The sequence below is a fragment of the Adelges cooleyi genome, unplaced genomic scaffold, assembly GCF_023614345.1.
Source record: "Adelges cooleyi isolate 19-005CV unplaced genomic scaffold, UGA_ACOO_1.1 ACOO_flye_CR_arks_rails_tigmint_CR_PRNA_55, whole genome shotgun sequence".
NCBI classification, from domain to species: Eukaryota; Metazoa; Arthropoda; class Insecta; order Hemiptera; family Adelgidae; genus Adelges; species Adelges cooleyi.
Window position 1 is genome coordinate 615,005 of NW_026096241.1, and position 16,786 is coordinate 631,790.

Sequence of the window (16,786 nt, forward strand, 5' to 3'; positions counted from 1 at the left end):
GGAGGAGTTGACTCCGGCCATTTTGTCTTATACCCTCCCACAGCAACATCGACACCGCACGCTCGGTTAACGTTATTATATTTTATAAAATATGAACTATTATTGTTTATTACAGCGGACACGACCGTTGAGATTTACAATACGGTCTAAGCTGTCAGGACCGCTGGACCTGTTGGATATAAAAAAAAAAACAAACCAGACAGACCGAATAATATTATATTTATGCAGGAAAAACTATATTGGGCATTGTTATTATTATTATTATTATTACCGACGATTAGGCCGAGTTGGGTTGCTTATGCAAGCAAGAAAATATTAGGATAGGCATATGTATATACTTCCTATAGTCATACTAGGGGGGACACGATCAAACGTATATAGAGTGGAGCAATAACCGAATAAAATATATTTAAACGTATTAAAAAATATATCTTTAACTAGAAAACATGTTAACAACAGCTGTTAAGTTTGCGGCCTAACCTATTTTATTAGCGCCATTATAGGGACAATGTACGACAGTTTGACTTTGAAACGTTTTTTATTGACTTTCAAGTTCCAAATAGATTTACTTGGTTAGGTTAGGTTTGGTTAGGTTTGGTAAGGTTAGGTTTGGTAAGGTTAGGTTAGGTTTGGTAAGGTTAGGTTAGGTTTGGTTAGGTTAGGTTAGGTAAGGCGTTCGGTTATTAGATAATTAGACAACAACAACGAGAGATGTACGATATAGTCGTACACATTTAGGTGTGACATATTTTGGTGTGGCTGTTTCTCCTATTCACGCCGAGCTCGACGGGGTGACCCGAAGATCTTGGTCGTTCGTCGGTAGTAAACAGCTTATATCTATATACTCGATACGCGAGTAAGTACAAGCAAGTAGGATAATAGCGGTGAAAATGGATTTTTTTTCAAAAGTTTTTGCGCAGACGAGCGAAATTTCAAAACGCGCGCACCGTCGCCCCGGTCGGACCGAAGCGATTCTGCCGACTGCTGGCCGCTATATCTATGATGATGGTTTTGTGTGTAGTGTTTTTTTTTTTTTTTGTTTGTCAAGTATGTTTTTTTTCCCGTTTCCACCCGCCCGTAACGCCCCGCCACCTCCCCGCGAGGGCCGCGCCGTCCAATAGGCGATCGATGGGCGTCGTCGACAGGGGCGGGGCCGCGGTAAGGCTAGGTGGGAGACCGCGGCCGGCCGTTGTGGGCATGGACGGGCCGGGCACTCTGGTTCAGTTCAACGTTCGACGCCGGTCGCGGTCGCACACACACACACAACGGTATAATAATAATATTATTAAGTATATCAAAATAAAATAAATACAATATATATTATTATCATATTTCGGTTTTTTAAGTGCCGCTTTTTTTAAAATATTTTTTTTTGATTCGAGCATTTCCCTCCACCGCCCCTCGTTCGCCCGTCGCGTTTATGGTTTTTTTAGTTTTTTCAACCGTTGAAATAAAATTAAATTCCGAATCGGTTTGTGCGCAATTTTTGCGGGTCGGTCGGTCGGTTTTTTTTTGTTTTAAATTTGGTTTTGCTGTGAAGTATATAATATAACACCTACTTGCTCGTATCGGTGTGAACAGAGGAACATGTCGGCCGAATCGTACCGAACGGCGGCCAACTGATACGAATAATTCACAACCTAACCGTAACCGCATAACCGCCCAAAACCACAATAAGGATACCCGTAAACGTGAGTACAACAGTGTATTATTATACGGTACAATACGCATAGTCCATCCCAGCTAAGAACGGTACAGGATGACTTACATGGGTTGCCTGGCAGAGATTTAGACAATACTTTGGTACAGAAACTTTAGGACTATAGTCGACAAACGCATAGGTATAGTTGTGCTGTTGGCGGGAAAGTAATTTTAAAACTGTTTTGGAAACTCTATACAAGTAATTTCCATACATTTTTGAATATTATCTCATTTAATAAAAGCAGGTATACACCCCTAAGTCTTAACTACACCCGTATGATGCCATGTAGAACAATGAAAATTGCACTTTCTTTGCCACAAATATAAATTTTACAATACATTTAATATGCAAATTATGTACAACGCCAGGTCTGTGTCTTGCAAGGTTGGAAGTTAGAAAATTGATAATCATGTAGAGATTAAATTAATATGTTTTATTGAATAAACGCCTGGTAGGCTCGCGTACATAAATACATAATAAGTTTTTTAACATAAATTAGAAACTGATAAAAAAATAAAATAAAAGGATATAGTATTTAAAAACAATATGAAATAATAAACGATATATCCAAAATTAGAGTAGTACCGCTTTAGGTCTGATAGAAAGAAAAATCATTAAAAAACGACAACAACATAACTGGTGAAATATTTGTAGGTATAGTATATTTCTTCTCTTTGCCAATAAGAACTAATAGTGTGATAAACTTGATGAATTTATTTGGGTTTTTTTTAATTTTATATTTTATTTTACCGTTAAAACTATTTTTTTTTTTTTATGTCTCAGCTAAAACTAATTGTTTTCTACATTTAGAGTTTTTAACGCTAATCATACCAACTATAGTATAAGTAAAATAATTAATTTTGCAGTTTGTCTGTATATTTTTTGAACTTACTGAAGTCTAGCGCAGACAAGTCATTGTGCATATTATTAACACTCAAAAAGTAGTAATAAAACCCAGTTTTTTTCATTTTCAATTCCACGCAGAAGTTTAAAAAATTCATAAACATTTATTGCTTTTAGTCTGGTAGAAATACTTTAATTTTTAATTTTAATTTTTTTGAAAATAATTGCCAATTATTATTGAAACATGAACTGACTGTATTCAAAATCATCCTGACAATTATTTTAAAATAATTTTCTCAATGAGAGTAAAATACAAATATAAAATACATCACTATAAGTTGGATGTTTCCAAAATGTTGTCAAAAAAAAAATATATACAATGAAAACATCTCAAACGATGTAAGGAATTTTTTTTAAAAATATATAATTATTACAATGAAAAATTAACGTTTTCAAAATGTTTAAATGTTTGCTTAGGTATTATCTTTTTTTCCACAATCGCTGAATGGAATTAAGATTGTGTTTTTCTATCACAAAACAAATATTTTAAAACTAAGCTTTAATTTTTGAACCTTTTTTATTAGTCAATGTTAGAAGAACCCAGCTGTCAAGTGTTGATTGAATTTCATAAACTGTTAGTTTTTTGATTTGTCAAAATTGAGTAGGTACATTTTTCATTTCAGTAAACTAAACAAATATTATATTATAATTTGTCCTCATTTTCCTTGCCACATTTATATTTTATTATTCTACTGTGCCATCTTACAAACTTTATTATACTTACTCGGTAAGTAATTGGGTAGGTACACGAGTCTTAAGTACACACATGTCCCCACATAATAAGTAGGGTCGACCACGGTAATTAGTTTACACGGACCCTATTTAAATTCAATTGCGGTACAATGTACTTGTGTGGGATTGAATTAAAAATTACTACATGGAACAAAATATAATTGAGACATCAAAACAAAATATTTTATTAATGGGATGTGATGAGAAAAACAAAAATAATATAATATTTTGGATTTTCTTAGCCGTTGTCTGGCGACAATAGGCAGAGATTATTTTCAAAAAAACCAAATTTCTTCTTTATTAAAGTGCGTTTAGATTTGAAAATTAAACACAAATTCGGCACATTTGATTTATACCAAAGACTAGGTATATACACGACTTATTGCGTTTTACACGGTTTTTTTTTTTTTACAAAAATTAAACCTTGACAATAGGTTTTGTGAGTATATATAGACTTAATTAGGCGGTCTCTACATGATTATTCTGTTTTGTTATATTAATATGATGTACGTTGAATAATAAAATATACACAAGGAGGACAAGTTCTTGTTTTTTTATTTTTTTTTTTACTTCAAGAAGCTCGACGAATACCAAGAGGTACACGATTTAGATTTATTCTGTATTTCTAAATAGTATATTTAAAAGTAAAAAATCTAATTAAATTTTAACGAAAATACCTACAACCCATAAGTAGTGCGTTTTACTTAATTAGTAAAACGCGTTTTCCCTTTCCATTGTCCAGGCACTCGAGTAGAGGTACTCTTGGCTAACAACCGTGAAATATAATATCATTTTTTTTTTTAATGAAGTCAAGTGCGTTAAGGCGATAGTGTGAATAGGAATTCAGAATAATTTCAATAATTGTCACATATTGTTGACCTCTGGCCTCTGTCTGTTGTACAATCTTTTGTATCCTACGCAATTATCGACAAAAAATTATTCTTTATTTGTTTTAAGAGAATACTCTATAAAGCGGTTTAGAGGTGTACACTATTAAGTCAGGTGTATCAATGTATACTTGTACAGAGAGCAGCATACTTCAATCCCCCCTGGGTCGCAGTCTGGAATCATTGAACTTAAGACCTCTTTTTTTTTTTTTAGCAATACTTTGGCAAGTACAACCGAGTAAGCTCTGACCTAAACCTGACAATTATTATTATTTTCCCGAGTTTCTCGGTTTAACATTGCAACTATGTAATGCGATTTCCATTGATTTCGTTAAAAAGTAAAAATCCCAAGACCAAAAAACACTTTCGTTTAAAAAACCATACACTAAACAGCGCCTGCGTGCCCCGTCAAGTGTATAAACACTTATGTGCAGTTGTAAATATTATGTGAAAATGATAATTAAAGTCTGGCCCTCGGCTACAGTAATAATAATAATTGTAAACGCGTTATCTGATCTCGTTAAGATCTATATATTATAAGAAAATATTATGTTGTTCAATGAATGTTTTACATTAAAAAAAAAATCTCTTTGCGCTGTTATTATTTTGTTCCGGTTAGAGCTGTTGTTTTTTTCACTTTTTACCGGCGAAAGCAAACGTTAAAAAAATGATCTACTACTTTGTGTAGTTTAGTCGAATTTATTAGGGAAACAAAATTATGAACACAATTAATCAAATTAAATGTTGGTAAACTATAATGTATGATGATCTACGATACAGCATAAAGCTCACAAGTGTTATGTGTTATGCTATTTACCATAATTGTTTTGTCGCACTTAACTGTCCATTTTTTATATGGTTATTATATTTATACCTATAATTTTACAAAACTAGCAAACACTTGGGCGCATAAAATATTTGATATTTAACGAATTTTGGCTATCGTGCATTTTTATGCTAATTTGTTTAGGAAATAATTGTTTTTAAACTTTAACCGTAACAGTATTGCTTCATATGAATTTAAAGTTAATTTTTTGTCTGGCCCCCTCCCCTTTTTTTCTTAGATCCGCCCCCCGAGTAAGTATAAGTATGTTATATTTTATATTTGAATGCTCAATCTAAGGTATATTATTGAACAAAATTTGGTTACAGTATTAATAAATCAGTTTCCACTCTAGTTTGAGTCTTAGTAAAATTTTGCATAGAGCAAACTTTATACTTTTGCAACACGTTAAACACGCCCTATACCATGTACTTACAGCGGTGATTGTCTTGCAGGTGCGCACTTTAGGGCGGCATGGAAATGGCTGCCGGCATGGAAGTGGTCGGCGGTGCCGGGGCTCATCACCACCATCACCATCACGCGCCGCACCACCGGAGCTGGTACGACACGCCGACCGCGTCGTCGTCGTCGTGCCGCGACGAGCCGCTAGTGGCCGACAACATGTCCGACCACATGAACACGTTCTTCGCGCATCACCACGCCGGCACCCTGGACGGACACCCGGCCGCCCGGGACTATCACCATCACCGGGCCGCGACGGCCGCGGCCGCGTCGCCGTATCACCGGGACTCGCTCACCGTCACCGCGCGGTACTATCACCAACAGATACACTCGCCGTTCGCGCCGCCGCCACCCACCTCGTCGTCGCACGGTAAGTCGATTTTTCATTTTAGTAGTATAATTTTATTGTTATATTATTAACCTAACCAAACCTAACCTAACCAAACCTAACCAAACCAAACCATACCTAACCAAAACCTAACCCTTTCGAGAGGATGAAAATGAAAAACCCTATGACAAATCATTTGCGCGTGACTTGACCCGAAAATCTTAATGTTTACCATAAACACGTCTTAGGTTTTTTTCTTATTCGAAATAAACCCAATCAAACACTTGCAAGTATATACAAAGGTTTTTTTGAAAATTTATTCTGCTTTTTTCCAAACGGTGAGACGGACGCGCATCGTGCACACGAAGGCTTTCCCAAGCGAATTTTACGATTTCCCGCGAACAAAAATACATATATATATATATGTATATAAAAGATAATATATTATTATTATAATGATGATCGCAAAAAAAAATAATAATAAATTATAATAATAAAATATACTTTGGACCGTATAATTCGCTTTATTTTGTTATCTAGCATTTTTTTTTTTTTTTTTAACGACCCGACTCATTAATTATTAATTATAATAAAAAATAATTACCGGACATTGAGTAATTTCAAAATGTGTAGAAAGTGAAACGATCTTACAAGTACTTACGAGTCTCCCTTTTTTTTTTTTATTCTTTTCTTTTTTACTTCGCCCGCTGTTGTTTATCGCGTGGAAAACGCGCATCCTTCGCGTGAGGATTTATTATACCTATACCTAATATTATAATGTATTATACCGCTTTGGTGGTCAGTCATGGACGAGATGGCACAACCGAATATAATATTTTATTATAGCTGTTGTTGTCGGGTACTATAGGTGTATTATTACAATATATTTCGATGGCGCTGGACTGTTTACACCTGGCTGACCACCACCAAACAGAGCGCCACGCGGTGTGTCCTGGTGTGTACCCGGGCGATGATTATTGACCGATGGTGTAAAAAAATAAAAAAATGTGGATAAAAAAATTAATACCCATCTTGTACTATCTTGTTATTATCCATAGTCTTGCCCGATGACCATTGTGTGTAGAGCACAAGAACGTTATCCGTATCCACCGCATAACCGTTCATCACAAAAACCGTATACCAAAATTGTAGTTATTTGAACAGCTTTTTAGCGTTGTTTCTTTCTAAAAAAACAACTCCTTTCGGTCCAGGCATTATATAATACACACAGTGGGCATCAATTATCAATAACGTCCAGCTCGAGCGGTGTTTCGTATAGGCGTTATTATCGTTACCTTATTTTTTTGGTGTTTTAAAAAAATCCTCTCCATAATTATAAACGGCCGTTACACATTTTTCCTTAAAATAAAACAACACCGCGCTGAATCGGTAATTTGTGAGTATATAAAAAAAACCGTATATGTATATTATAACAAACGGTGGGCGGATCCGTCTTGTACCTATAGTGTAGTGTATAATATTATTATGATAATATATGTATTTATATATACCTACTATACATTGGAGAGCGTTACGGTTTGTGTTGAAAAACGAGACTGGGATGGAAAAAACGGAGAACACGCTTTTTTTGACAATTTCAAAATTGACAACGCGTTTGAATAAAATATATTTTATAATAATACCCTAATGGGGGGGGGGGGGGGTGTAAAAATATTTTTTTATTCCAGTGGTATAATAACCGGCTAATTTTTTCTCGGTCTTCCGGTCGGTCAGGCCTCTATATTGTATAATATGCAACGAGCACCGGATACTATATTATGTGTATATTTGATATGTAGGTGGGTAGGTATACGGTGCACGGGTCTCATTAAAATTGGCTCGATAATAAAAAAAATAATACATAATGATAGTACCTACTGTACGACGAATGGTAAAAAAACAACGACAGATAAGAATCTGTCGCCGCGTATTACGGGTAGAGGTACATCCTATAATATGTATAATATAATTCTGGTTATTATTATTATTTTTTTTTTTAAATTACTCATAACACGGTATAGGTGTAGAGAAGCATATTATATTATAGTGGCTAGATTCATAAACACGCGTGTGTAGAAATGCATAATATTTTTTTAATATAAAAACGTCCATATATATATATATATGTATTGATATTACTGTTACTGATATATGCGCTACAAACAGCTAGGCACATATGTCACCGGATACTGTACGCGGTTGATAAATTCAACACAATAGTAATTTTCCACACAATATCAACGCGAGGATAGTGATTTTCATGTGGAAAAGCATGTGAAAAACAGGCACAAGCCAAAAATAGAAAAATTAATTGTTTCTTCCACGACCAAACTCTGGGGTTTTCCAGACTAGAATAGATACTACCTGTAGAAAATCTACGTGCACGATATGTTTACAATAATTTAATAAACGTCGACTCTTAATGGACAATGTCGCTGCCATTATTGGGGACGTCGTCGATTGCGCTTGGCTTTGGTCCTGAATAATAATAATGATTTTGCTCGGACGACGACTGGCTTGAAAGCATCAACCGTATCATAATAAATAGGTATCCACACGAACCTATTTATTTTTTTGACGCAGCCGTTATAACGGCCGTGTATATTAGCATTGCCATCACGGACGTTCGGCGTTTTTGATGTCTCAATTGTGAATGCTGGACGCGGTTTTCCTAAAAAAAAAAATTTTAAAAAACCCACCGCTAGGCCTAATTCAAAATCGCCCGACCCACCAGTCCGGCGACAACCTAACCTTAGGTCTCGACCTAACCTAACCTAACGATTCCCAACGGGGGTATTGCTGTTCATTTGAACCGACACACGGCCCCCTTTCAATGTAAAAGGGCTCGGTTTGTTCGTAGGAATTTTGTATGCCAACCGAAATTATATTACTATAACCTAAACCAAGCTCTAACGGCGCGCGGTGACCGGTTGCATACGGCGTGTGCGTCTATTTTTTTACCTTATTTCGCGGTACATAATAATAATAATAAAAAACAAAGCCGCTCCGAAACGGACGGACCGAAATAACAACATACCTGATAATAATTTTTAAATCGGGCAAGATTTATTTGCCGTTTGTGTCCTCTGCAGTACACACACACACACACACAAAAACAAAAAAAAAAACAAACAAAAAACTATGCGCCGCGCACTTCTGGTTGATTAATCGACCGGTTGTTCCCGAGGGCACGACCAACAGAGTGTCTCACTCGCATACACAAATGGCTCTCTTCCCCGAGTACACCTACTATACCTTTGGGCTGCTCCAGAGACCAGAGCGTTTTGTCGCCATCTAGTCCACACACATAACAGTCTGTATACATTGTATTGTACACACACACACACACACACACATATTATTATTATTATGTACATTCCATACGTCAAGTCGATATCTCGTACCCGCCACTCCGGGGAACATGACGTTTGTACATGTGTGTGTCCTTATTCCTCCACGCTGGTCTGATCGTGACAAACGGTCGTCCAAGAGCCGCACTAGATATCGTGCAACGCGGAAAAGATAACATAATACCGTAACGGTGACGGTGAAACGAAGGAATGGGGGGAAACCGAGTCCATATCTATGATTTAGCCCTCTAAACTTGGGGGAAATAAAACAATTAATTCCAAGCCCGGAAATCGTATAGAATATATATTACATTACACGATACATCCCGCGAGGCATTTTAAAAATATTAATATTTTCAAAATATTTAAATTATTAAGTTTTATGGCAAATGTTTTTTTAAAAAATATTGTTATATTAAATATATATAAAAATGAAAGTATATATTTTGGCTGTCCTTTATGCATCAGTACACCATTCATCCGAATGGGAAATATTTTACTCAGCCCTGGCCAACTAAATCTCGGGCAACGCCGGGTCCGGACGGCTTGTTTTAAATAATATTTAAATATTGTTAAATTGTCTTGAAAACATTTAGTCTCCAAATATTAATTAGACTCGAATATAACGAAAACATACTATACCAAATATTTTATTATAAATATATCCTAAATGTTTTCAAAATATTTTAAAACATTGTGTGATAAACTAAATAAAATATTTTCATTTTCTTCTCATATATTTTATCAATATTTTGAAAAAAATATTTTTTGCTATGTTGGATAAAGCTGTGTATCTAAGTAATCTAACCTAACCTACCCAAACCTAACCAAACCTACCCAAACCTAACCTAACCTACCAAACCTAACCAAACCTAACCTAACTTTGATTCCAACCAATCCAAACGGGATTTTGGTGTTTTGTTTTTACATTTTCCTCAAAAATATTTTACTTACTTTTGTAATGTAAACATATTATTTAACATTTGTGTTATTTCCAAGTGGCTTAAATGGCGTATCGGATTCCCATTCTGTACAGTAAGACAAGTCGATAAAATGCCGTTTCTGGGCATTTGTTGGCGTTTTCCAAAATATACTCTTTGCGTTCATAATGGTATTTTCAACTTGGCCGTTCCATAAAGCCCTATTGTAGTATTATGTTATTGTTGTGTTTTGTAGGTTTATTAAATATTGTTGTTATGCGCTGCCGAAAATAACGACACGGTGGCTAAGTGCAATAATTGGCCGACAGGTCTCGGCCTTCTCGAAAAAAGCGTTCCTTAGACCTTGGACGAGTAATAAATATCAGCTAGTATATATATCATACATGGTATTATTAACGTAGGTACATTGTGTACGTATATACAAGTACCCACTGGAGTACATCTGCCTAATTAACGGTGTTACTCTAGTGAGTAATGTATAATATTAGGTATAGGTACATATTATTTTCCTTTCCAAGGGCACAAGTCGCATATTTTGTATTATTGAAAATAATTATATTACACATTAAAACTACTTCTGTTCAGAGCTTTTCGAGTGGGCTGGACGCAGCTGTTGTTTGTGGAGGTCAGCTTATAAGACACAGGGCTTCGGCGACAAATAATATAATATACGTATAGTATATATATATTATTACATTATGAGTTAAACAATGAGTTGCCGCCGTCGCCGAATAATAATGTAACACTTAGTTATTATACCTAATAAAATATAATATACAACAACGGCAAGAAGAAGAAGGTGGCAACAAGTCGGGTTCGCGCGTCTGGAATGTGTGTTAGGTGGCCCATTGTTGTGATCGTGAGACTGTGCCACCTTTTTGGTCGTTATTTGAATTATAAATCAATTTTGAACGTATACGACACCGGCCGGAAATACCAGTATAATATGTATATATAAGTCTATACGGTCGACCGACCAAAAAACCGCTACCATATCCATCTATGTACACACACACACACACACACACAGGACTTATGCAATATTATTATTGTCTCGGGTCATATGGCCGTTTCAAGTCCAGTCGAATTTTTGTCTAAACACAATACATGCAAAAACATAATATTATGTACCTACTTAAAAACGGTAAAAATTAATTATTTGCCTATTTTTTTCCATTAAAAAAAATATATGTTGTAATTATCCACCGTCGCCATCGCGTGCTGTCCGCATTGTGATTCGCTGTATACTATTATTATTATTATTATTATTATACACACACGGTAGACCAAAGGGCGTAGGCTTCGAAGGCAAGGGAAATACATATTTTTCTGTACACACGGTCACCCCCGTTTACACACACACACACTACTAGTATTGTGTATTGTATTCTTGAATATAATATTAGAAAAAAAAAAAATGTGTTTTTTGTCCTATTGTCGCATACGAGGGAGCGACCAAAAAAAAAAAAACAAAATGGTGGATAATTATCATCATTGCATGATCCGACCGTGTACTCGTTGTATAGTATAATACATGTATTTATATGTCATTATTATTGTTATAATAGTATATTTTTCACAGATATTATACACAATTTCCCGGACGTGTGCGTGAGCGTGTGTGTTAAAAAACCATACAATACATTATTTATATTATGTATATCTGTTTTAAATATTACCAGGAGCTGACCGGCAGACTGTAAATTAGGTATATTCCAAGAGTAGGGGACCCAAAAAAAAGAAAAAGAGACACGGTGTTAGATTTCCACTTTGCTTAGGTCAGGCAAAGAGTAGAATACACTGTGTGTATAAAATAGGTACATCCGTGATTCTCTGTTAACGGCTTGACTTATAATTGTCAAGCAACTTCAATTATTATCTCTATTGGCGGCATGTACACTTCTGGCAATCTGGTTAATCGCGTATAATACACATATCTGTGCGCATAAAAATATTGTTGCCACGTTGTAGCTGCACTCTGGTCGATGAGTAATACCGGTTGGGCTAGTGTTTTTAAGAAGAAATAAATTCGTCAGCCTTTACCTATCTATTTTTGTCTACATCTATGTATCTTATGTGTGTGTGTGTGTGTGTGTATTGGAATATATTTTTTTTAAATATACTATAGGTGTCTGTCCCCGATCACGTGCCGAGCCGTGGATTAATGTTGAACAAGATTCGGCCGCGGTCGCATCCGTCTTATTCGCGCTCCTCGCGTACACCTGTTATTTTATATTATTATATTTTCTTGATTCATAAAACGTTGCACACACACACAAGATAAGATTATAAGAACGTGTGTGGGTGCCGGGGTGTGTGTGATATATTATACGGCCGGTTTGGGTACATGGCTGGGTATTTTTTTTTTTAGGAATTGTTTTTTGTTTTTTATTCACCGTCGCCGTGTGAGCTGCGCAGTGTTGGCGTATACGAGCACAAATACACAGAAATATAATATATATATATATATGTATACAAATTTAAAGGTATATATATAGGTATACTTACATACGCCATACACCGGCGGTAGCTAATTTGACTAATGGACCGAAGCCCCGGGAGTGACGGGCGCGTGTCAAAACAGCTATAAGCGCTCCTTTTTAACATTTTATTTTTATTTATTTTTTATTAAAACTCTTTCCTTTTCCCCTCCCCCGCACAACGACCCAAAGACTCAATTAGTAAATTGACGGGTCAGACGGACACACGTATAATATACTTAGACACCGTCGACGGTTCACGCCGTGTGTGTGTGTTGCACAACACTTAACTATACTTACTTACTTACTCACTCGAGGGGTCAAGTATAATGGAACGAGATCCAAAACACAGCACGTTAATGTGCTAAAAATCAACCGATTGCATTGTGTGCATTTTCAGCGAGGAAACTGAAGACGTCTGAAGAGGGAAACCCTTTGGGGGCAAGGACACACAGAATTTAGACAACGGTTGGCAATATATTTTTTATTACAACAGTCGGCTTTGTCGGTCCATTCAATAGTATAAACGGCTTTTTAATATGTGGCGCATGACCACCACACACTCACACCACAGCGCAACACACATCTTTAATAATAATAATAATAATATTGTTTTTTTTTTTACCAACTTTGATCGCCCATTTCTAGCACGTCCAAAGCAGCGAGTCTTGGTGTGTGTGTAGGAAAGGCGACCTACGAGGAATACCTGGGTACGTGTTGTGCGCAAGGAATCTAATTATTATTATTATCAATGCCATTGACGATACCCCTTGCTCTTCAGAGTGTACACGTCATTAGCGCGACAATAATTATTGTTATCTATTCACCTGCGTCCACGACTTCACCTGTTCGACGACCGCCAGACACACACACACACACACACACGTTTAATAGCCGTCTTGTTTAGGCCCGTTTCGGTTATTTTGCGCCTAAAAATAAGAAAAAATCATATTATGATATAGTATAGTAGTTTTCTATCTGTTTGAAAATTCAAGTTTAAAAATTTGCCACGGTTAACCGGTCGATTATCGAATATCTAATATTCGATTGAAAAACATCATAACTTAAAAATACATACACAGAGCACACTCGTCGGAGGAGTCGGGTTATGCATAAATTATTATCTTGTATTGTTTTTATTATTTTTTTTTTTTTATAGTGTCCGGTTAAACATTATCATGGGAGGAGGTGTTCGTAAATAGGTGTACGTGACGGTCGGCGGATGATAATAATAATTAAAAAAAAAACACATTATATAAAAATCGAATTCGGTCGAAACCGAAATACCGCGCACGCCTTTGCTCCCCCCCCCCCCAATTTTTGAAGTCCATCGCACTCGAGCACGCACAAACCGGCGTAGAGCAATTAATTCGCACAACTACATTGTGTTGGATGTACACAGTCACTATATAAAGGTCTTCTGTCCCGATGGCAGAGATAGCGCACGCTATCTTAGAGTACTCTCGAAAAAGGGCATTTTTCGCCCCCCGAGTGTCACACGGCTGCTGTACCTCTATACACACTTAAATTGATGATTTCATCAACCAACAGCTGCCCCGTGTGTGTGTATCTACACACGGTTAGTGTATACTATTGTCTCTCGTCGGTAAGAAATTGATTAATAAGACCGGTGAAAGAACTGTGTTTGGTTAGCAGGTTAGGTCTAACCTAACCTAACCTAACCTAACCTAACCTAACCTAACCTAACCTAACCAACCTAACCAAACCTAACCAAACCTAACCAAACCTAACCAAACCTAACCTAACCTCAACAATTCGAATTTTCTTTATCCACGATATTAAGCTATATAGTAGGTAAAAATAGATATTTGCATTGCCATGCGCTGACCGTTATTGACACAACACATGTGAACGGCCGACCCAACGGCTGTTTGTTTTTATTACCAATGGTAATTTGATTATTATTGTTTTACTACGGCCAGCGCACTACACTGTATAAACAGAGTAGTGCACGATACGCCTATTATAAAATAGGCAACGTTATGTACCTACCTCTCTATATTTATGAGGTTAGGTATACCGATATTATTATTATTATTATTATTATTTGCTCGGCTTAACCTCGCCGTGTGCCCGTTTGTTGCGCAACAGTTTTGCGAGTGAACGGCTCGGTTTGCCACGATGATGTTAATAAAAATAATGAAATGCGACCGAGAGATAGGAGATAGGAGAGAGAGGTAGATAGGAGGCGGTGGGAGTTTGTCGGTCGTCGTCGTCATAACGCCAAAACGATTGGAAAACAAAACAAAAAACACTCATAACGCAACCGCATAAAATATACTCGTGCATCGATTATGACGTTAATATTATTGAGACAGCCTTCGTTTTCACCGTCTGCAGTTATCGAGGACACGCTCTATTCACTTATCATCACTATGTCTCCGTATCTGCTATCCTGTCCCTTTGGAGAGGTTATCCCAATATAACCCCTTTATTCTTTGGGAATTCACTTTGGCCACCGATCAAATTTAGTTGTAATCTTCAAAACTTACACTTAAAGGAGGATTCGAAGAGAGGGTGACACAAGTTTTGGTTAGGCTCGATCAACGCAAATAGCACTTAAAATCCTTTTAAGTATAGTGTTTGTGTAAAAGTCAACACACAAATATCTCACCCTATAACGAAACTGTAACTCATTTGCCGCGACTGCCGCGTCTCGTTATGTAAATACCGGTTTAATTAGAAAACTACAAGATTGCGTTTTCGTTTTACAGGACCCACGAGGAACATGTGCAGGCCGTCACACTTTTCCCATCCGGCGGCCGCCTGGCTTAACGGCGGCACCAACAGTAACGGAAGCAGTGGCGGCGGTAACCAGCTGCAAGACTCCAAGCTGCAGTCGTCGTCTCCGGGCGGCGGCTGGTTTTCCTCGTCGCCCACCGTGGACGACACGCCGGCCAAAGAACTGCAGCACGGCGGCAACGGCGGCGGCGGAGGTGGAGGAGGAGGAGGAGGCGGCGGCGGCGGCGGCGGTGGACACCCGATGTTCACGTTCCCGCCGACACCGCCCAAAGACAGCACGCCCGACTCGATGACCACGACCACGACGACGGCCACCAGTTCGTCGTCCTCGTCGTCCAGCAGCAGCGCGGCGGCTGCGGCGGCCGCGGCGGCCGCTTACTCGATCGCCTCGATGGGCGTGTTCCTGCACCCGGACAACCACCAGGGATGCGGCGGCCAGGACGTCAAGCCATCGATGCTGTCCGGCGGCGGCGGCGGCGGCGGATCGTCGTCGAAACAGCGCGAAGGTACCACAGCGGCGTCTTCGGCGTCGTCTTCGGGCGGCGGCTCGTCGCCCGGCAGCTCGACGTCGTCCTCGTTTAACGCGTACCACCTAAACCACGGCCAACACGAGCCGGTGGCCGCGGCCGCGGTGCCGCCCTCGTCCTATCACTACCCCTATCACCATCACCATTCGGCCATTGCGCCGGCCGTTTTCTCGCCGGCCAAACACCCCTCGTCCTCATGCCATTCGCCCGGCAACAATGCCATGAAATCCGTCACCAGTTCCTCGTCGTCCAGAAATAAGTCTAGAACGAGCGCCGGTAAGCCCCTCTGTTCAGATAAAAAGCCGCTCGCATCTAACATCAGCTAATTTTCTAACATACATGCCCCGCACATAATCTTATATATGTTATTGTACTAACACCGCTTCACCACTAACTCTTATATTCTAGAACATATTACTTATAATATTTACTTAATTTGTTCTTCTATATTCTTCGCTGTACTTGATAATAATAATAATAATAATACACATACTAACACATTATTATAGTAATAATTAGTGGTGTACAATATTGAATTGATTGAATATGGCACAAAAACAAAGTGCAAAATCACACCTTACCAATGAAAGTGTAACTCAAATGTTGTTTTACACAATCTTATTGCAAAAAAACGACTATTCCGGCCCGACCTAATCTAATATTATTCTGCGCCGACTGCAAATCTGAGCCTCAAATCTGTTTTACAATAATTAACAAGTGTTTTTCTTGGTGTCACGTGTCCGAATCGGTCAAACATGACATATTATCGACTTCCTATTAGCTGTAGACCGCATACTTAACGCGTGTGTCCGTCCGAAGTATTGCAAATATTTTCTTTCTTTTTCCAATTCACAGAACGTACACGGCGCGCCCGTGACATTACCTGAC

The 16,786-nt window shown here is 37.9% G+C and overlaps 1 protein-coding gene across 1 annotated transcript in view; it reads left to right on the forward strand.

Moving 5' to 3' along the window:
* The first annotated feature begins 1,229 nt into the window (after positions 1-1,229).
* The window catches only part of LOC126842598 (trans-acting T-cell-specific transcription factor GATA-3-like), a 37,146-nt gene continuing 21,589 nt past the window's right edge, over positions 1,230-16,786 (forward strand). The window contains exons 1-3 of the mRNA XM_050579642.1: positions 1,230-1,691; positions 5,503-5,879; positions 15,344-16,174. Of these exons, the coding sequence (XP_050435599.1) occupies positions 5,522-5,879; positions 15,344-16,174 (1,189 nt within the window). The 5' untranslated portion in view covers positions 1,230-1,691; positions 5,503-5,521. The remainder of the gene's footprint in view (positions 1,692-5,502; positions 5,880-15,343; positions 16,175-16,786) is intronic.